Here is a 21,191-nt window from a genome sequence, read left to right on the forward strand (position 1 = left end):
TGCTAGGTAGCTGGCTAATGAACCTAGCAAGCTACTGAAGCAAACAGGGTTTGGCTTATATCGCTGACATTTGTTTTCTTGGCATACTGTTAATAATGGAAGTGGTGTTCATGTTGGCATCACTCACTTAGAATAAAAAATTGAACATTGAGTTGTGTCAGTTGCAGACATGTTAAAAAGTCAATTGTTTTTCAAAAAGAAATTTCTTTCTCATGTCTTTTACATTACATTCTGGGCATTTAGCAGATGCTCTTATCTAGAGCGACATACAACAAACCCAGAGCAGCCTCAAGGGCACTTCAGCCATTCCTGTAGGTCCAGAGAATTGAACTGGCAACCTTTTGGTCTCAAAGCTGCTTGTCTAACCATTTGGCCATGCAAACAGACCAGACCGGGTTCTCGTCTGCTTGAGATCATGAGTGGAATTTCTGCTGGCCATTTGTCTCAGATCCTTATTGAACAGACAGGAGATTTTTTTTGGTGGGGTGGGTTTAATGTGAAAGAGCTCATTCGTGTTCACCAAAGGGGAAAGCTTGATTCCTCACTCTGTGTTACGTCCACCATATTAGGTGGACGCAATTGTTACCCCCCCCCCACGGTGCATTTTCTGAATCGTTGCTGAAGACGTGGTTTCAATGAACGAGCCCCAGTGCATGCCCAATGGAGGTTTCACCAAGTGTCTTCATTTGACACGCCAATCAAATCAATGATCTGATACTCTAAGGTAGAAAGAAATCAGCCCCAGCCTTTTTTTCTCACGACCACTGGTGGTGCTCTTGTGCTTGGATCCACGTCAAGACATTTGGGAACAGTAAAGAAGAACTTTATTCATCACACACTTGTGAAATTCCTCACTGCATTTAACCCATCTCAAGCAGTGAACACACACGAGCAACGAGCACACACGCATACCCAGAGGAGTGGACAGTCATGCTAACAGCACCCGGGGAACAGTTAGGTACCTTACTCAAGGGCACCTCAGCCCAAGGCCGTCCCATATTAACCTAACTGCATGTCTTTGGACTGTGGGGGAAACCGGAGCACCTAGAGGAAACCCACGCAGACACAGGGAGAACATACAAATTCCACACAGAAAGACCCCCACCGGCCGCGAACCCAGAACCTTCTTGCTGTGAGGCGACAGCACTAACCACTACACCACCGTGCTGCCATGCCATCCAAATAAGACAATTTGGATGGCAAGAATTTCTCAGGGTTTTTTTTTCCAACCAAAACAAACATAAGCTGAGGCATCATGTCCAACTTGGAGAACTTTGATATAACATTCATTCAGATCCTCAGACCACAGAGCTCAGTAATGGTACTTATTTCCCTCCACTTTGTTAATGATTCACGTTTATAGCAGCAAGACGGTAATCAACGAGGCTGGTACCAGGCAAAGGTCTCACCGAAGCCACAGTTTGACATCACTCAGGAGACGACGTCCATCAGAACAGCATCGACGACAAGAATGGGGAAGGTGAGACTTCTGTTCTCAAAGATACATTCATCATATGAACAAATAGGAAATCAGACATCATCTCACTCACTTTTTTTGTTGGTTCAGAAATCTGTGTGCATGAAAAAAAGTATTATGAAGAGAAAACAAATGTAAAATAACTCCCTGTGTTCTAATTCTCACATCAAATGTTTAAAAAAACATCTGCAATAAGAGGAAATCAATCTCTGCGGGATATTTATTTGATACGAGATCACTTGTTTTGACCATTTTAAATCGACCTGCTTCTTGTTTGCTTTAATCTAAGAAACAAGAAGCACATACGCTGAGAAAATATTGTACATATTGGACGTGTTCTCAAACAGTTCCCCAAAAGGTTAACCTCCTGATTTGATCTTTTTTTCTTCTCGAAATCGTCTTCCTTTTCATAAACACTTGAGAGACCAGTTTTCCCAAAAGGGCAAAGGTCAGGCATAATGAGACGTGTGACATATAGAGACATACACGCTAAAATAGCCAATTTAATTTTTCTGTTCATTTATTTCCTTCATGTATTTTATATTTATACACACGGTCTACGTTTCAATTAATATTTCCAATTGTAATGACATAAAATCAATCTGAACCTCATTTCAGATATTTTATTTGAAACAACAGTACTCTTTCCCATATATTATATGACCATGGAAAGTTTATATTTAATTTCAAATTCATTATGTTGAGAATTAATACTTAATTTGCTGATTGGAACGTCCATGGCCGAGCCACGGCTTTCACTATCTATAAGGAAATGAGCTAGTCGTTTCAGTTTAAGACTTCAAATTTATCTGAATTTTCATGGTAATTGGGGAAAAAATGCTTATCTTCTGTTTTAGGTCAAATGTTTACACGCACACACTTCTTAATGACTGTACATGACATCCATTTGGTCGATGAAAACGTTTATGTAATTAGGTTATAATATACAAAATCGACAATTTCTTAAATAGCAAGGTCTTTCCTCTATCGTTCTCAAATATGAAATCAGAACAATCTAACGTAAAGTAACCTCTCAAAGATCGAGTGACAATTTTGATGAGGATGAAAGAAAAAAGTTCAAGGTTCAACAAATAGGGAAAATAAACAAAATATTCTTACAAATGACCTCAAAAAGTTTTAATACGAAGTCAATTCACCATTTAATTCAAATCGTTGAAAGAAACAGAAAAAGCTCAAAGATGTCATCGAATGTCCTGTTTTTGGAAGCTGATACTGGATCTTGAATGCTGAGGCTGACTTGTAACCTCATGGATGTTACGTATCGGTCATATATTCAACATTGCGATATTTAGCGAGGGTATATCTGAACTCGTCCAAACTGAACGTTCGAAAATTATCCGTGAACCACTTTCAGTGATGCGATGCCAATGTGCACTTATATTCCACTTGTCTGGTCTTTCCAGACCATAACGTTGGAGGTTTCTAAAAAGGCGGAAACCATCTTTCACCGAAATGTCGAATTTTGATTTGTGGGGGAGCTGTTCAATAGTGGGACGTACGAGGGACGCTAACTTTTGCACTCAGCAAATATTAAACCTAACAATTTACACCTTTTGGAAGGAAAAAATGGAGATAAAATTTTACTTCCTCATTGCCTTTTGTTGTGTTCATAGTCCAAAGGTGATCCAGCAGATTATAGGTCGATACAATCTGTGGCGATCTGGGGAAACCCTCTGGATATCGCTGTTGTTGAATTCTGGCAAACAAAAATTGAGTTTTGGTTGCAGGTAGCTTATTTTGACAGCTCGAACTTTTGATATATGGTCACCAAAACGTCACGGAACTGTTTTAATTTCCTTTTTAATCTTGCCTTGGCTTTCTTCCTGCAGAGATCATGGACGTACCTAAAGGAATCATTTTTAACAAAAACCTTCAGTCCTTGTAAGTCAAGAGGTCAAAAAGTTCACTAGTTACGTCTTATTTCCTCACAAAGCGATTGTCATGATTTGTTCGAGTTGTTGAATAGCTACGTGCTGTCGAAAAACAGAAGTAATACATAGCCTATACCCAGCTGACAAAATGTCCATAATGTTCCTCCACAACAGTCGGAATGGGATTCTCTCTCTTTTTACTTTTCGGGTGTAACAAGATTTTAATATATTTGTTTGCGGTCAAATGAAACATGATTCGTGAGCTAAATAAAAAAAAAATCCCTTGAGGAATCCAGACACTTGTTCAGTGCGAGAAAAGCTGCTGAATGAAATGGAAATTATCTTGGAAAAATGGTGCATTTCGTCCAGAAGATGTCCAAAGTTCACCATGTGAGGGGTTTCCCGAGGACACCACACATGTAGTCAAAGATATAGATATATTAAGAAACAGTAGAAAACTTCCAGGAAATAATGGGTCTGAATTTTCATTGTAGAAGATACAGGACGTAGAGATCACTGTTCTGAGACCAGCACAATGGTGGAAAAGTTGCAGACCATTTATTGTGACAAATAATCACAAACCTATTTTATGTATCTATATGTTTTTTTTCATTGACAGTTGGACGACAGGGGAGTGGGGTGTTCATTACTTCTGCTCTTAACCCTCATTGCCACCTGTAAGTATCTACCTGACAGGTAAATTAGATACACTGATATACTGTTCATGGTTGCTACTCTGCAAGGGTTCAATGTCCAGACTGTTATCTGAGCAACTTTGTGATGCGAAAGCCAGTATAATTCATTATGATGAACAAGCGTTCAAGGAGTATGCGGAAAAATCTTGTTTATTACCGAGTGCTCGCAGTTACGGTACCTGATACAGGACATATCTGTAGATATGATGGGAACGTTATGCTATACTGGGATAGATAATGGTATCGTTCAAGAGGTAACAAAAAAAGGATTATTTTCCAATAACAGCACATCCTGAAGTGTTTTATTCTTCTACTAGCATAGCAAACTTTCCGATGGCATTCAAGAATGATGCTTCATACTTTTTATCCATTTATAGTTCCATTTCATGTTGTGAAATGCCAATAAAAGCAAGTGATATGGCAGCAAAAACAGCCATCGGATCACCAGGCTCTTTGTTTCTCTTTCTTAAAGTTCATAAGACGGGGGGAATGCAGCTTGTCATGTTACCAAGAAACTGCAACGCACAAACTCTGCTGTCCTGAAGACTTAACGCTACAGCTTTACCTTTGACACTGGAGACTCCTTCCAAAAATGAGAAACAAAATGTCTTCTCACAGCAAACGTCATCATATCAACAATTACTTCCATAAAAATAAATACAAGTATATAGAGAGTCTGGTACGCAATTCCCTGTGCATGAGAGTTATAGAAAGTTAATCAACACCTTCTAGCCAACCAGATTCAAGAATTTAACACTACTGTGTTCGAATAGTCCTGGGTATGACTTTAAGCTGCAACCGATGGTGAGTCTCAGGTCTGGGAGGACTTGAGTGTTGGGGGATGTGGAGTTACTCTTTAATCACCATTGCTCCCAGGTCTGCTCTGACCCGAAGTGGTAGCACCTGCCTGGGTTCAATAGTACATCACCAATAAGATGCTGGCAGCAGGACGCTGGTCAGTGCAATGTGGCAAATGAACCCAACAGGGTCAATGGCACACTACCAGATGGCATGCGGAAGAGCCAATTAAACGCCCAACGGATAGCATCACTCGGCAAGTCAGCTGTCACTGCGGGGCAACTTCCATACCCGTCAGGCCTGTGGCACGTTTGTGTACCACTTGGCATCAGGTCTGGAAGTCCAGAGAGACAACAGAAAAGGGGCATGACATTGTTTGTCTTACCTTACCGTATAAGGCACTTCATTAGGAGAAGAGAATAGAATACGAGAGCTCACGAGGCCAGGCATTCCGTGGCGGCTCGTTAGGGCCATTCATGCCACCGCTGCGGATGGCTCTGTTACTCTGGTGCAGGCCTCGTGGCCCATCTGCATTTCTGCACATCTTAATGATGGACAGCCGAAGACTGTGTTCGAAATTATTTGAAAATATTGAAGAAATTTTTTTTTTTGGGGGGGGGGGGGGGGGGGTACCCTGGGATTTGTAATTTTCTAGTCAAATCATGTCACCTCTAATATACTGTGTGAAATTGGAATGTGATGTTTATCTGAAACTCAAATTGTAATAATTCATGTTTTGTGTTTTCCCCAGGCTACAGTCAGAGTGTTCCGACCATTGATATGAGTTTCGTGACATTGAGGGAAGATCTACTCCCAGGTACAGTGTGAACAAACAGCATGTCTACAGTCTGAATAGACATGTCAGGTGCAAGAGTGTTAAGAAAGGTCACATTAACTCCCACCCGCACCCACTATTAAGAACTAAAAACTGAATTTTCTCCACAGGCCAGTTTGCATTTAAAATCAAGGCCTCTGATCCAGACGGTGACCCTCTGACCTATGCAATCACCAACGACAAGTACAATAACTTCGATGTGTCTGCGAACACTGGTGATGTCTACATCAAGACTCCACTCGATTATGAGGTGATTTAAATAAAAGAACTTTTTCTTTAAAAAATTCAGTCATCTTTTGAACAGTTAAAGGGCAACAGTTCACCAGCAGTTTGATATTTTTGCTTCCCTCAGCATCAGGATCAGCCGAATCACATGTTTTCAGTCGAGATTTCTGTCAGTGATGGGACATTTACAGTAGGTTTGGTTCATGCAATCATGCAGACTGCTCAGGTTGTTCTTGAAACATGATTCTCTAACATACAAGCTTTTATTTTCAGGTAAAAAAAACTATTACGATTGTGGTGGAAAACGCAAATGACAATGACCCAGTCTTCCAACATGCACCATACAACAAAAAAGTGTCAGAGGTGAGTGAAAAAATGAGCACACACAAAGAAGTCTGAAGTTGACTGGAAGTTTCAGGAGACCAAATGGAAGCAGTGCAATTAGTTTACGAACATAACACTCTGCATATCAGCAAAATATATTGAACGAATACACACATCTGAGCTTTTCTTCCGGATGTGTCAACTCACAGGACACCCCTGTGGGCACCACAGTATTAACAGTGACGGCGACGGATAAGGATGAAGAAGGAGGAACCACGAAGATCTCCTACAAACTTGATCAGGTATGTTCTGCTTTATGTGGCTCTATCAGTCAGTGTAAAGGTCTGCCTAGAAGTGTTCAGGCTTCATCCAGAAGGTAACAATCCAAAATAACTTCCTTGGAACCTTCTCTAAATCAGGAAATACTCTCTTGTATGGGTCTACATAGAAGCTTGAAAGGCTCCTCGGAAAATAACAAACCAAAGAACTTATCGGGAACCTTCTGAGAAGTCAACATTCAGGTCAACATCGAGGTTTAAAAGAGTTCCCCCAGAAAGTAACAGCCCAAAGAATATACTTGTAATTTACATCAAAGCTTTAAAGGTTCCTTCAGAAATTAACAAACCAAAGAACCGACTTGAAACCTTCTCTGATGGGGAAATACTCTGGTGCATCAGTCTACATACAGTGGTGCTTGAAAGTTTGTGAACCCTTTAGAATTTTCTATATTTCTGCATAAATATGACCCAAAACATCATCAGATTTTCACACAAGTCCTAAAAGTAGATAAAGAGAACCCAGTTAAACAAATGAGACAAAAATATTATACTTGGTCATTTATTTATTGAGGAAAATGATCCAATATTACATATCTGTGAGTGGCAAAAGTATGTGAACCCCTAGGATTAGCAGTTAATTTGAAGGTGAAATTAGAGTCAGGTGTTTTCAATCAGTGGGATGACAATCAGGTGTGAGTGGGCACCCTGTTTTATTTAAAGAACAGGGATCTATCAAAGTCTGATCTTCACAACACATGTTTGTGGAAGTGTATCATGGCACGAACAAAGGAGATTTCTGAGGACCTCAGAAAAAGCATTGTTGATGCTCATCAGGCTGGATAAAGTTACAAAACCATCTCTAAAGAGTTTGGACTCCACCAATCCACAGTCAGACAGATTGTGTACAAATGGAGGAAATTCAAGACCATTGTTACCCTCCCCAGGAGTGGTCGACCAACAAAGATCACTCCAAGAGCAAGGCGTGTAATAGTCAGCGAGGTCACAAAGGACCCCAGGGTAACTTCTAAGTAACTGAAGACCTCTCTCACATTGGCTAATGTTCATGACTCCACCATCAGGAGAACACTGAACAACAATGGTGTGCATGGCAGGGTTGCAAGGAGAAAGCCACTGCTCTCCAAAAAGAACATTGCTGCTCGTCTGCAGTTTGCTAAAGATCACAACAAGCCAGAAAGACTATTGGAAAAATGTTTTGTGGACGGACGAGACCAAAATAGAAGTTTTTGGTTTAAATGAGACGCGCTATGTTTGGAGAAAGGAAAACACTGCATTCCAGCATAAGAACCTTATCTCATCTGTGAAACATGGTGGTGGTAGTATCATGGTTTGGGCCTGTTTTGCTGCATCTGGGCCAGGATGGTTTGCCATCATTGATGGAACAATGAATTCTGAATTTTACCAGCAAATTCTAAAGGAAAATGTCAGGATATCTGTCCATGAACTGAATTTCAAGAGAAGGTGGGTCATGCAGCAAGACAACGACCCTAAGCACACAAGTCGTTCTACCAAAGAATGGTTAAAGAAGAATAAAGTTCATGTTTTGGAATGACCAAGTTAAAGTCCTGACCTTAATCCAATGGAAATGTTGTGGAAGGACCTGAAGCGAACAGTTAATGTGAGGAAACCCACCAACATCCCAGAGTTGAAGCTGTTCTGTACGGAGGAATGGGCTAAAATTCCTCCAAGCCGGTGTGCAGGACTGATCAACAGTTACCGGAAACGTTTAGTTGCAGTTATTGCTGCACAAGGGGGTCACACCAGATACTGAAAGCAAAGGTTCACATACTTTTGCCACTCACAAGTATGTAATATTGGATCATTTTCCTGGATAAATAAATGACCATGTATAATATTTTTATCTCATTTGTTTAACTGGGTTCTCTTTATCTACTTTTAGGACTTGTGTGAAAACCTGATGATGTTTTGGGTCATATTTATGCAGAAATATAGAAAATTCTAAAGGGTTCACAAACTTTCAAGCACCACTGTAGCTGTTTTCAGAGTTCATTCAGAAAGTAACAAAAACGAACAACTTACATGGATTCTACCTCCAAGTTTTCAGGGTTCCTCCAGAAATTAACAAACTAAAGAACCTACACGGAACCTTCTCTGGCTCAGAAATACTCTGCTGTCTGAGTCTACATCGAAGCTTTAGGAGTTCCTCAGAAAATAAATCAAAGAAACTCCAGTATTTGGAACACTCTCTGAAAGGAAACCTTAGAATCAACATCAAAGTTTAAAGAGTTCCTCAAGAAAGTAACTACCCAAAGATCATACTTGGAATCACATACAAGCTATCAGGGTTCCTCCAGAAATGAACAAACTGAGGAACCTACTTGGAACCTTCTCTGATAGAAAACACGCTGGTGTAGAGGTCTACATCGAAGCTTTTAGGGTTCCTCCAAGTAACCAACAGTTTGAAGCAATATTTCAACATTATGACTCAGATCAAGAGGCGGCACGGCGGTGTAGTGGTTAGTACTGTCGCCTCACAGCAAGAAGGTCCTGGGTTTGAGCCCAGCGGCCGGCGAGGGCCTTTCTGTGTGGAGTTTGCATGCTGTCCGTGTGGGTTTCCTCCGGGTGCTCCGGTTTCCCCCACAGTCCAAAGGCATGCAGGTTAGGCTCATTGGTGGCTCGAAATTGACTGTAGGTGTGAATGTGAGCATGAATGGTTGTCTGTGTTAGTCCTGCGATGCTCTGGTGACTTGTCCAGGGTGTACCCTGCCTCTCGCCCATAGTCAGCTGGGATAGGCTCCAGCTTGCCTGCGACCCTGTAGGACAGGATAAGCAGCTACAGATAATGGATGGATGGATGGACTCAGATCAATAATGATTTTTTTTTAAATGTCCATGTGTGTTAGGCCACTCCGGTTGAAGGACTCAACGTATTCTCCATCACAACTCAAGGAGCTATTGTGCTGAATCAGGCACTTAACTTCACAGAGAAGAGCACATACTATCAGCTCCTGATCGAGGCATCTGTGAGTCCACCTTCATTCACATATGGACATTATTCCACACATCTAATGTGCTTCTTGTGTTTTCATGTATAATATGTATTGTGATCACAAGTTTGAAGAAGCAGCAGGATACTGCTGGAAGTAAAGGTATCAGATGGTTGCTGTTCAGAGATGGTTTGTTCCAGTGTGACATGGACTGGACTGCACGTTTCTGTGCAGAATGTGGACTTTGTTGGTTTCTCAAGAGCGTGTTTGGCATATTAGGTGGACATGGACCACTATCGCACTGAAAAATAAACACTTCTAAGCTTCTGAAATTATTGATGTAAATTAGTAGTGGAACTAATAACATACTGCACCTTTCTGTATTTGTATCTCTGATCAAATTTAAACTGGGAGTAGGCATGGTCGAAACCAGTAACCTTTTTTACCCTGCCAATGACCTCTATATTTCCATCAGGCTTTTGAACCACGGATTATAATCACCATCTACCTCTATATTTCCACCAGGCTTTGAGCCATGGATTATCTTAGCAATTTTGCACAAGACATTGCACAGTATATCTACCTCTATGTTTGCACATTGTTTGTTTGCCCCCCCTTTTTTTTAAATGTTATCTTCATTTTTCACTCTACCTTTATATTTTGCATTCCATATGCACTTTATATTTTATATTTCATATTTTATATATATATTTCTTTTTATCTTGGTAAGCGTAGTTTGGTCGGGCAGTTGCAAAATAAGAATTTCATTACCCAATAATAAACCGCTGTGTCTGTTATTGTGTATATGACAAATAAAAATCTTGAATCTTGAATCTTGAATGAGGTCTCGGAAAAACACCAGAAAGCCAGGGATAAAAATCAGATGTAGAAACGGCAGTACGGTATGAATTTTGGCTCTCAAAGTTTCTCAAACTCAGCTACATCACTCCAGTTCATAATTTCTTTCAATTAGAAATGTACACAGTACTTTTTAAAAAAATCTGATTTTTGTTTGCCTTCCCACTATATTTAACAAATTGCCTTGGTTCCATTTGCCAGAATTGAACAACCCAATGCTCTGTGAACCTTTCTGGCAAGTTTTCTCAATAAAAAAAAAAATAGTGCACCTCCTGTTCATTCATCCGGCTGGAGTCTGGTTTCGAGTCTATTCTTGAGATGTTTTCTGCACTTGTTTCGCACTTATTGACGTTTGTAGCTTTGATTTGTCTTGGTCTTTAGTCTTGCTAAATATGATCGTGGTCTTGACTTAGAGTTCATAAAAATAACAGTTGTATTTTTTCTTTTCCCATGCACAAGCTTCAAGAGAGAAACAATTGATTCTTATCGAAAATTTTGCCTAACCATTGGCACAAGGCACAAACGAAACCACTTTGTGAAAGCAAAGGTTTGGCTAAGCAGCCATAGTCTGTTTATATAGCCGTGGGTGTGATTGGGAACAGGTGTGCATGATTCGAAGCGGTGACTGAAAGCTTGTGAATGAGGGTGAGTGATGGGAATTGTAGTCTGTGGCAGCCATGTTTGCAGGCCACAGGGTGTTCTGGGAACTGGAGTTCGGCACCAAATCCTTTGCTGACATGACAGGCATTGATAGATAGTTTGTTAGTACATAAAGTCTCACTCTAAATTTTGCATGTAAATGTCATGTTTCATCCAGCTCCTTAAGTATTGATTTGTTTCTCGCTTCAGGATGGCGGTGGACCATTTCGCAACGATTCCAACCTCATTCGGTCTTCCAACGCCACCGCCTTCATCACAGTAATCGATACAGCAGACATGGATCCTCAGTTCATAAATCTCCCAAACACAGTTCGTGTGAAGGAGCATTCACTTGTTGTACGTACCATCACCTTCATCTGTTGGTGTTTGTAAGCGGATACCTGTACATGGAAGTTGAGAAGATTTTTCTTCACGCTTCTTTTTTAGATTGCGAGCTTGACTTTTATTGTAATGCATCGCAAAAATTAAAAATCATTTTAGATTTTATTTAATCGTAAATTAGTTATTCTGCATTGTTGTTTTTTTTTCTTCCATGAATACCTGTGTTGTTTTCTGAACATTCCATCTGTATTATCGGTATTTTTTTAGATACTGGCAAGATAACTTTGATCATGAACTCTGGAGATATTTAAAAAATGTGGATTTAAACCCTTTTATGTTGTGCGTAGATTTTATGTGATTTTCCTTTTCCAGGGGACGCCAGTGTTTAAGGTTGTGGCCAGAGATCCAGACACAGGGATCAATGATGTCCTCCGTTACACCATTGACAGTGAATAACTTTTACTTTAATTTACAGATTTGGAAATTTCTGTGTCAACAATTTGTTTTTTTCTCAATAGTAGATCATGAACTGGACTGTTTTCTTTTTCTTTTGCAGAAGCCAACTTGAACAATTCATTCGAAATTAACTCTGATACTGGCGTTGTCAGCCTCAAGACCGACATTGATCGAGAGGCCTTATTGGATATTGATGCGACTGTGAAACTCACCATAAAGGTAACAGTCCTGTAACTGTATATAAACACGACAAACACTTTTGTAACTGTCGGTGCTGATGTCGTGCTTTACATTCAGTCAGTGTTTGTGATGATTTATCAGCTTTTAATGCTGTCTTGATTTGTCATAATCCACAACAAGAGTCACAACATTAAGAACAACAAATCACACTACTAATCCAAAAAATAACAAAAGCATCAAAAGACACGTTTCAGTCTTGTCATGAATCTGACTAAATTCATTCACATAAATTACAAATGCACTGTTCTAACTTGTTTTCCAAATTAGGTTGCAATTCCTGACACTCTTTCGATTTTTCACAGGCCACTGAATCTAAACTGAATGTGAACAACATCCATGCAAGCAGCATATCTACGCTTGATGTCTACATTGAGGATTTGAACGACCAAAAGCCGCTGTTTTACAAGTGCGAAGGGGATGCGTGCGTGGAGTCGACCAATTTCAGCGGCAATGTGGATGAGCACGCGTCCGTCGGTCTGTCCGTCAAAGGATTAAACATGAAGGTCAAAGATGCTGATGCGGTGAGATGAAGCTTTTTTTCAGTCTCACAAGGACAGACTGGAGGATGTCCCAGTGACGCACACTATCTAAAGCAATAATTTATTTTGAAAGTACCATTTAGAATCTCTCCTTATCCAGATGATTATAATTGTAAAGACACAGTCTTGGTGATTCACGCTTACACTACCGTTCAAAAGTTTGGGGTCACCCAGACAATTTTGTGTTTTCCATGAAAAGTCACACTTTTATTTACCACCATAAGTTGCAAAATGAATAGAAAATATAGTCAAGACATTTTTTCTGGCCATTTTGAGCATTTAATCGACCCCACAAATGTGATGCTCCAGAAACTCAATCTGCTCAAAGGAAGGTCAGTTTTATAGCTTCTCTAAAGAGCTAAACTGTTTTCAGCTGTGCTAACATTATTGTACAAGGGTTTTCTAATCATCCATTAGCCTTCTGAGGCAATGAGCAAACACATTGTACCATTAGAACACTGGAGTGAGAGTTGCTGGAAATGGGCCTCTATACACCTATGGAGATATTGCACCAAAAACCAGACATTTGCAGCTAGAATAGTCATTTACCACATTAGCAATGTATAGAGTGTATTTCTGATTAGTTTAAAGTGATCTTCATTGAAAAGAACAGTGCTTTTCTTTCAAAAATAAGGACATTTCAAAGTGACCCCAAACTTTTGAACGGTAGTGTATGGTTCCAGCTGTGAGCAGGGATATGCGGAAATATCAGATGGAATAAGACTGCGATTAATCTCATGCTTTGGGTTCAGATCCACGAACATTCTTTTGATATGAATGCTCTGTGTAATTCTGTCAGTGGTTCAGAGGAACTTAGATACGAATGTTTTTTTTATTGCTTTTTATATTTTTGCTTTCAGAACGAGAACAGTCGTTTCTTGCTCCGCCTTGAGGGAACGGACAAGGATGCGTTTTCTGTCTCGCCCACAGACGACATGTCAGACCGAGCTGTGCTGATCCTCATCAAAGACCCGTCTGCCGTCGATTACGAGAAAAAGAAAACGATGATTGTGCAGGTGCGAATGTGAATAAGTGCAGTGGATTAGAGCAGCATGATGTCATTACCTCCACCAACTGTGTTATGTTTTCACCTCTGTTTGTTTGTCTGTTCCCAAAGTAACTCAAAAAGTAGTGAATGGATTTTGGTGAAATTTGGAGGAAAGTTGGGCCATGGGCCAAAGAATCAGTGATTTGATTTTGATGCAAATTCGAATATGTATGTGGATCCAGGATTTTCTTTTTAATTTTCCCCAATGTAACTCAAAAAGTAGTGAAAGGATTTTGATGAAATTCTTCGGAAAGGTGAGCCATGGCCCAAGGAACCATTGATGAGGTTTTGATGCAAATCCAAACATGTTGCTTGGTAGAGGTATGCGCTCGACCAAGTGCCCTTCTAGTTTATTAATTATTATTACTGTCACCAGATGGTGTTCTTTTCTAAAATAACCTTATGGCTAAAAATGAACACTGACTGATGACTCAGACTTTGTCAAGTATGATTATGGTGGTTATCGAAAGCTGAGGAATCCTATCTTCTACCCATCTGTCTTCTATTCAGTTGACAAACAAAAAAAGTTTGCAAGTAGCTTTATAAATATAACATTCCAATTATTGTGTCATGAAATGAAGTGTAACATTAGCTGCATTAACAGTAACATTTGCTGAGAGGTCAGAAGTGTTTCACATGTCTTCTACAAGTCTTACAAGAGAGAAATTCACTGATCTATCAGGAATTTAAAAGGATGCTTTGGTTTATTCAGGTGGTGGCCACAGATGCTGGAAAACCTGAGTTTGTATCTACAGCTACGGTCACCATTCAAGTCAACGACACCAATGATAACAACCCAACGTTTGAAAAAGATACGTATATTTTAACCGTTCCAGAGCACTGCGACAATGGCACCATCTTGGTCACCATTACGGTATGTATAGGGCGGAGCCAAAGTTTGGGTTTAGTCTTAGTTTGGGCTTAGTCTTAATTTGGATTTAATCTCAGTTTGGATGACTATAAATTTGGGCTTAGTATTGATCGGAGCTCAGTCTCAGTTTGAGATCAGTACCAGTATTGGTTTGGTGTCAGTTTGGGCTTTGTCCCAGTTTGGATTTAGCCTCAGTTTGGATTACTATAAATTTGGGCTGAGTCTCAGTTTGGGCTCAGGACCAGTTTGGGTTTGGGCTCAGTTTGGATTTGGTTTCAGTTTCGGTTTCGTATTAGTTTGGGCTGAATACCTGGAAAGGTTTAGTCTCAGTTTGGGGTTGGTCTCAGTTTAGTCTTTGTATCAATTTGGGCTTCTTCTCAGTTTGGACTTGGTATCAGCTTGGGCTTGGCATCAGTTTAAACTTGGTCCCAGTTTTGGCTTTGTGTCAGTTTGGGCATGGTATCAGTTTAAGCTGAGTTCCAGTTTGGGATTATTCTCTGTTTGGGCTTTGTATCAATTTGAACTTGGTCCTAGTTTCAGCTTTGTCCCAGTTTGGATTCAGTTTTGATTTAGTAGATGTTTGGGTTGAGTCTCAGTTTGGGTATGACCTCAGTGTGGGATCAGTCTCAGTTTGTACTCAGTTTCAATTTGAGCTTAGGCTTGGTTTGATCTGAGTCCCAGTTTGGGCTTACTATTAGTTTGGCCTTAATCTCACTTTGGACCTCGAATCGCTTTAGTTTTAGTCTCAGTCTGCGGCTCTGCCTTCACTTACCTTTCTTTTTTCATCATTTGTTGGGTCCTTCAGGCAACAGATGAGGACGAGTTGGACAATGGCCTCTTGACCTACCAACTGCTCCCGGATAGCATGTACGTCCTATCACTGTCTTTCAGATGCAGTGTGTCAGTTCTATGATATATCTGTATGTCTGATCAGATTCCTCTCAACCTAATGGGTAAATCTGTCACTTTTAAAATGGAACACTTGGGGCAAAATCTGGAAACGTAATGCAACAGTTCTGTAATCTTCTAAGCAGGACACATACACTGTTTGTATATACTTTCACTCAGATGTATTTCGTGAACAAGTTTCACACCACCACCACTGCCACCCCTTGTGTGAATTCCTTGCCTGATGAAGTTGATAATTTTCATATGTTACAATGTATTTTAAAATCCATTATACCATGTTCAATTCTGAATCCTGATTGGTGAGGAGTTGATTCATTTTGTGGAACAGCAGCACATTTTAATCCTGTTTTCTTAGTGGGAATCATCACATCTTACGATTTCCTTTCCTTTGCTTTCCGTTCGCAGACTGCCTTACTTTGATGTCTACCCAAAGAATGGGACCATTTATGTGAAAAACGGACAAGGCTTGGACCGCGAGCGCAAGAACTCGTACTCTGCGACACTTCAGGCCCGAGACTCAGCGGGGAACGTGGGTACCACTGTGCTAGAGATCACCATCGAGGACGTGAATGACCAGAGACCGCAGTTTCTCAGAAATCCATATGAGGTCTTTGTTCGAGAGACAGAAGTGATGAAAGATGAAGTCAAGGTGAGAGAAAATATTCTTCAAACAAACAAACAAACAAACAAACAAACAAACAAACAAACAAACAAACAAACAAACAAACACTCCCTCAAAGCATTTGAGACTGGTCACGATGATCAGGGCGGAAAAGCAGGAAACAAATCTATCTAAAATGCACCACATACCGTAAGCAGAACCTGCCATGCGTGGAGATTGCTCTCAATCGCTGTAATCGGCTCGGATATCAAAGCGATCCTCTTGGAGAGTAAAATGAATCCGAAACTCAAGCGTTACGGTCAATGAAAGTCAACGAGGTGCATCAAAAACTGTTCAAAACATGCTATGAACTCAAGAGCAAATAGTGTGTTTCCTGTTCATCGTGTTCATCATGTATCTGGGAAAGGAAAAGGAAAGCAAGCAAGCAGCACATACGAACTTTAACGTGGCTGTGTTAATGAACAATTATTCACCGAAGGTGAAGTGAATATCGGTGAATAATAATAGAGACGAATTCTAGGTTATTATTCACTGATATTCCCTGAGTCTGAGGCGGATAATTGTTTAAGGATCAATACACGGGTGATTATTTTAAAACAATAAATCATATTTTGAAAAAAGTCATGAATTTCAAATTTCAAAAGCGGCACGCAAATGTAATAAAGGCGGGGCACAGACTTGTGTCACTTCTCGACACCGAGTCACATAAAACACTGTTTTGAAGTCGATAAAATAAATCAGAGTTCCTCCTTATCTTTGAATACTTTGAGACCAAACTTCATAGCATCTTTAGCGCTTTTCGAAACAGCATTTTTTCCCCGTCATTTGTAATTCTTCCTCACTTACGGTGACAAAATGATCGGCCACCATTTTGCTGAGCTGCTTGAGAAGATTATCGAGAAATAGTCTGAATTTTTCAACCAAATCAGCACGCTCAATTTCCTGTAATCACCTGCGTATTTATAATAATTAGTCATCGTTACACAAAACTCACAGCGTTTTGAAATTCTGAACATAATTACGAAAAAAAAAGAATAATCGTTTGATTTTGTCTCAGTTGGAGATGGCTTCAAGCAATTTTAATCCCCACCCTTTAGTCATATTAATTCGTGGACATAATTGCTGCTCGCAAAATGACTTTCAGGCCGTGGTCAATTGAGGCATAAAAACCTATTCATGGTTTGTGCTCGTTCTGAAAATCATATTTCATATTTTTTTTTCTGCACTTTTTGCACACAAATCTTGAATTAATCCATATCACAGACTTCCATGAGAAGTGACGTTAGAGAAAACAGGCTTTCTTCAAGGAAAAACGTGTCGAAATTCTTCTCAGGAAGAATCACGCATCCACCCGAGATGCAGAAGTTAGAGATTCGATGGGGGAAAAATAGCTTTGAGACTTTAATGATGTTTGGATCTTCATTTAGGCTCGAGATGATGATGAGCCAGGCTCTCCCAACAGCGAAATCAAGTACGCCATCCAGCCCAGTGAATACAGTGACAACTTCACTATCAGTGAAAAAACAGGAGAAATAACAAGCATAGGCCCTCTGGACCGAGAAGCCATTGACATCAAGCTGAAAGGAGTGATCACGCTGAACGTGACAGCCACAGACATGGGCACACCACCGCTGTCCTCTTCGGTCAAGTTCATCATCAGCGTCGATGTGAGTGTTTCAGCCCTTGAGAGTCCATTTACCTTTATTTGTGGTGAAGTTGTCTTTAATAAACATGAATCAATCACAAGACTGCAACAGAAATCAAAATGCTAACATGCATACCCTTACAAAAAAGAAGTTTATTCAAGTGTGCTTCGAGTATACTTCTTTTAAACTAAAAATAAGAGAGTAGGCTTTCAGTTTATTTTTTATTTACTTAGAGATATACTTAATAAAGTTATACATAAGTATACTTGGCTTATATTGAAAAGTTGATAGAAAAGTCTCAGTATATTAAGCTTATACTTAAACTTTTGATCAAAATATACGAAACAGAAGTGTAATCAAGTATTAAAATATTTGTGCCTTATGTTTAAGTGTACTTGCCCTGTAGTTGTGCTTATCCTGTTTGTGGTCAGCTCAAAACCCTTAAATTGTCTCCTGGTAGTGTGCATGAGGTAAGGGTTAGGGCTAGAAAACTAATAGCATACCTAGAAGGGTAATTGCAGTAAACTTCAAAACTAAAAAGTGGACTAGATGTATATAACCAGTAACTAATAGTATATTTCCAATATGCTATAAAGTATACTTTTTTTAAACTAAAAAGTGGACGAGAAGTGTGTAACGAGTAAACCAATAGTACATTTCCAGTAGACTACAAAGTATATTTTAGTAAACTAAAAAGTGGACTCGAAGTATAAAACAAGTAAACTCGTAGTATATTTTCAGTATACTATGAAGTATGCTTTTGGAAACTAAAGAGTGGACTACAAGTATAAAACTAGTAAACTATTAGTATATAAGTTGACTTGTGGTATACTTGCAGTACAAAATAAAAAAAATGAGTTGCATACTCAAAGTTTACTTCTCTTAGACTTAAAGTATACTTTTTATCAACTAAAAGTGGGCCAATTTAGTCCCAAGAAGTATTAGATTAGTTTACTTACAAGTATCAATCAAAGTCCTTCCCACGCCATGTGGCGCCGATCTCTGTAGCCCTCGGCCTCTCGCCTATTACATCGCTAGGGTTACAGTGGGGGGCTAGTCCTCTGGTAACCACGAGAGTTTGACTTCCCACTCGCATCTGTATTGCAGCGTGCCTTGCCAGACGGCAATAGATACAATTTTTATGATGGTCTTTGGTATGATCCGACCATGAGTAGAACTCGCGAACTCCCAGTCGAGAGGCGGACACACTAACCACTAGGCCGCTAGCCGGTTTACTTCCAAGTATACTATAAGTACATTGATATCAGTATACTCGGTACACAAAAGTATACTTAAGGAAATATACTTAAGTATACTTTATAAAATGAACTTGAACTACACTACCGTTCAAAAGTTTGGGGTCACTTTGAAATGTCCTTATTTTTGAAAGAAAAGCACTGTTCTTTTCAATGAAGATCACTTTAAACTAATCAGAAATCCACTCTATACATTGCTAATGTGCTAAATGACTATTCTAGCTGCAAATGTCTGGTTTTTGGTGCAATATCTCCATAGGTGTATAGAGGCCCATTTCCAGCAACTCTCACTCCAGTGTTCTAATGGTACAATGTGTTTGCTCATTGTCTCAGAAGGCTAATGGATGATTAGAAAACCCTTGTACAATCATGTTAGCACAGCTGAAAACAGTTGAGCTCTTTAGAGAAGCTATAAAACTGACCTTCCTTTGAGCAGATTGAGTTTCTGGAGCATCACATTTGTGGGGTCGATTAAATGCTCAAAATGGCCAGAAAAATGTCTTGACTATATTTTCTACTCATTTTACAACTTATGGTGGTAAATAAAAGTGTGACTTTTCATGGAAAACGCAAAATTGCCTGGGTGACCCCAAACTTTTGAACGGTAGTGTATACTTCTTTTTGATTAGAGTAAGTTGGACCAGCTCGCATCAAAAAGTATCGACTGACAATAATATGTGCTTTGTATTTGTGGACTGTGTCATCTGCAGATATTTTGAAAACATCAAGTTCAATTTCTCGAAGACCTTTGCAAGTTCACCATTCGCTCGAACCAGAATAGCTGCCCAGCCGATTTATGTGAACGAATGAAATCAAAATCAAATCGCCTGGCATTAGCAAAGAAAGCAGGCCAACTGAGTCAGTTGATTAGCAAAACGTACCTTGACATGCTTTTTTAAATTAGGAAGCAAGGTCAATTCATACACGCTAGGGCTCGGGTCGCTCATCCTCCAGTTTTACACTGCTTATCACGTGTGATAGATCACTCACTGGAAATGATCATATGGCACGATTCTTGAAAGCTAGATCATCAGTAGCCTACTGATCTACTGAAACTGAAACGTAGCTCTTTGTCCCGATCCCAGTGTAAACTTGCCAAGATTTATACAATGACGCATTTGGAGATATTAATTTGGGTTTTGTTTTTTCAGAATTTCCGACTCGGGAGATAAAAATAGCGCCCTAAGCACAATTTTAGCACTGCTTTTTGACTTGAGAATTGACTTAAAGAATTCGAACATCTTTTTCTCCATTGCTGGCTTTAATCTTGCTGTATTTGCTGGACTGCTATCCACGTCTCAGATTATTCCGATTTGTAATCCAGTAAATCATAATCTTTTCTCTTGTTGTGCTTGATTCCCTGTCTTGTATTTTAATCCAGGATGTAAATGATAACTCACCAGTGTTCCTGCAAAAAGTCTACAACTTTCATGTGAATGAAAGCGAAAGAGGCAAGTTGTGTGTGTGTGTGCTCAGGTTTTATTATTATTATTATTATTCATGCATATTTGTGTTTATACATTCATGTGTATGTAGCATATTTTGCTTGCATTGTTATACTGCTAAAGTAGTCCTTGAAAATGATGGTCTTACAGGATAACACGACTGATACAACGAGTTGTAGTTCTGGTCCAGTAACGAACTGTGAAGAGACGAGCGGCGTTCCAAGAGTGCTTATATTTAGCACCGCACTGGGACGTTTCACTGTGTGGATCATTCGTTCCCTACGTACGCTCGCTGGCCACTTTATTAGGAAAACCCACCTGTCCACCTGCTGTTTTATGCAGTTCTCGAATCAGCCGATCCCTTGACAGCAGCACGATGCATAAAATCATACAGATACAAATCAAGAGCTTCAGCTCATTCATGTTCAAACAATAGAATGAGAAAAATTGTGATCTCAAAGTCTGACTTTTTTTCACTGCGGCATGGGTGTCGGTTTGAGCCAGACGGACTGCTGATTTGAGTATTTCAGTAATTGCTGATCTCCTGGGGTTTTCACACACACAGTCTCCAGACACAGAATGGTGCGTAAAACAAAAAACAAACACTGAACGAGTGAGCGACAGTTCTGTGGATGGAAACAAACACCTTGTTGATAAGAGAGCTCAGAGGAAAATGACCAGATTGGTTCGAGCTCTTTTGCCAGGAAGGATATAGCAACTCATCTCATCACTCTTTACAACCTTGGTGAGCAGAAAAGCATTTCAGAAGACCATATTGGGTTCCACTCCTGCAGCCAAGAACAGGGATCTTAGAGTCAAGAACAAGTTCC

General features: G+C 39.8%; 1 protein-coding gene across 1 annotated transcript in view; it reads left to right on the forward strand.

Annotated features, from left to right (window-relative positions):
- The first annotated feature begins 1,255 nt into the window (after positions 1 to 1,255).
- cdhr2 (cadherin related family member 2) overlaps positions 1,256 to 21,191 on the forward strand; it is a 39,450-nt gene continuing 19,514 nt past the window's right edge. The window contains exons 1-19 of the mRNA XM_060902709.1: positions 1,256 to 1,321; positions 1,364 to 1,480; positions 3,989 to 4,046; positions 5,614 to 5,679; positions 5,808 to 5,947; positions 6,050 to 6,112; positions 6,196 to 6,285; positions 6,456 to 6,548; positions 9,407 to 9,526; positions 11,198 to 11,344; positions 11,702 to 11,777; positions 11,886 to 12,004; positions 12,328 to 12,546; positions 13,425 to 13,580; positions 14,325 to 14,486; positions 15,289 to 15,350; positions 15,798 to 16,041; positions 17,442 to 17,681; positions 20,298 to 20,367. Of these exons, the coding sequence (XP_060758692.1) occupies positions 1,256 to 1,321; positions 1,364 to 1,480; positions 3,989 to 4,046; positions 5,614 to 5,679; positions 5,808 to 5,947; positions 6,050 to 6,112; positions 6,196 to 6,285; positions 6,456 to 6,548; positions 9,407 to 9,526; positions 11,198 to 11,344; positions 11,702 to 11,777; positions 11,886 to 12,004; positions 12,328 to 12,546; positions 13,425 to 13,580; positions 14,325 to 14,486; positions 15,289 to 15,350; positions 15,798 to 16,041; positions 17,442 to 17,681; positions 20,298 to 20,367 (2,308 nt within the window). The remainder of the gene's footprint in view (positions 1,322 to 1,363; positions 1,481 to 3,988; positions 4,047 to 5,613; positions 5,680 to 5,807; positions 5,948 to 6,049; positions 6,113 to 6,195; positions 6,286 to 6,455; positions 6,549 to 9,406; positions 9,527 to 11,197; positions 11,345 to 11,701; positions 11,778 to 11,885; positions 12,005 to 12,327; positions 12,547 to 13,424; positions 13,581 to 14,324; positions 14,487 to 15,288; positions 15,351 to 15,797; positions 16,042 to 17,441; positions 17,682 to 20,297; positions 20,368 to 21,191) is intronic.

Source organism: Neoarius graeffei, chromosome 20 (assembly GCF_027579695.1).
Source record: "Neoarius graeffei isolate fNeoGra1 chromosome 20, fNeoGra1.pri, whole genome shotgun sequence".
Classification (NCBI taxonomy): domain Eukaryota; kingdom Metazoa; phylum Chordata; class Actinopteri; order Siluriformes; family Ariidae; genus Neoarius; species Neoarius graeffei.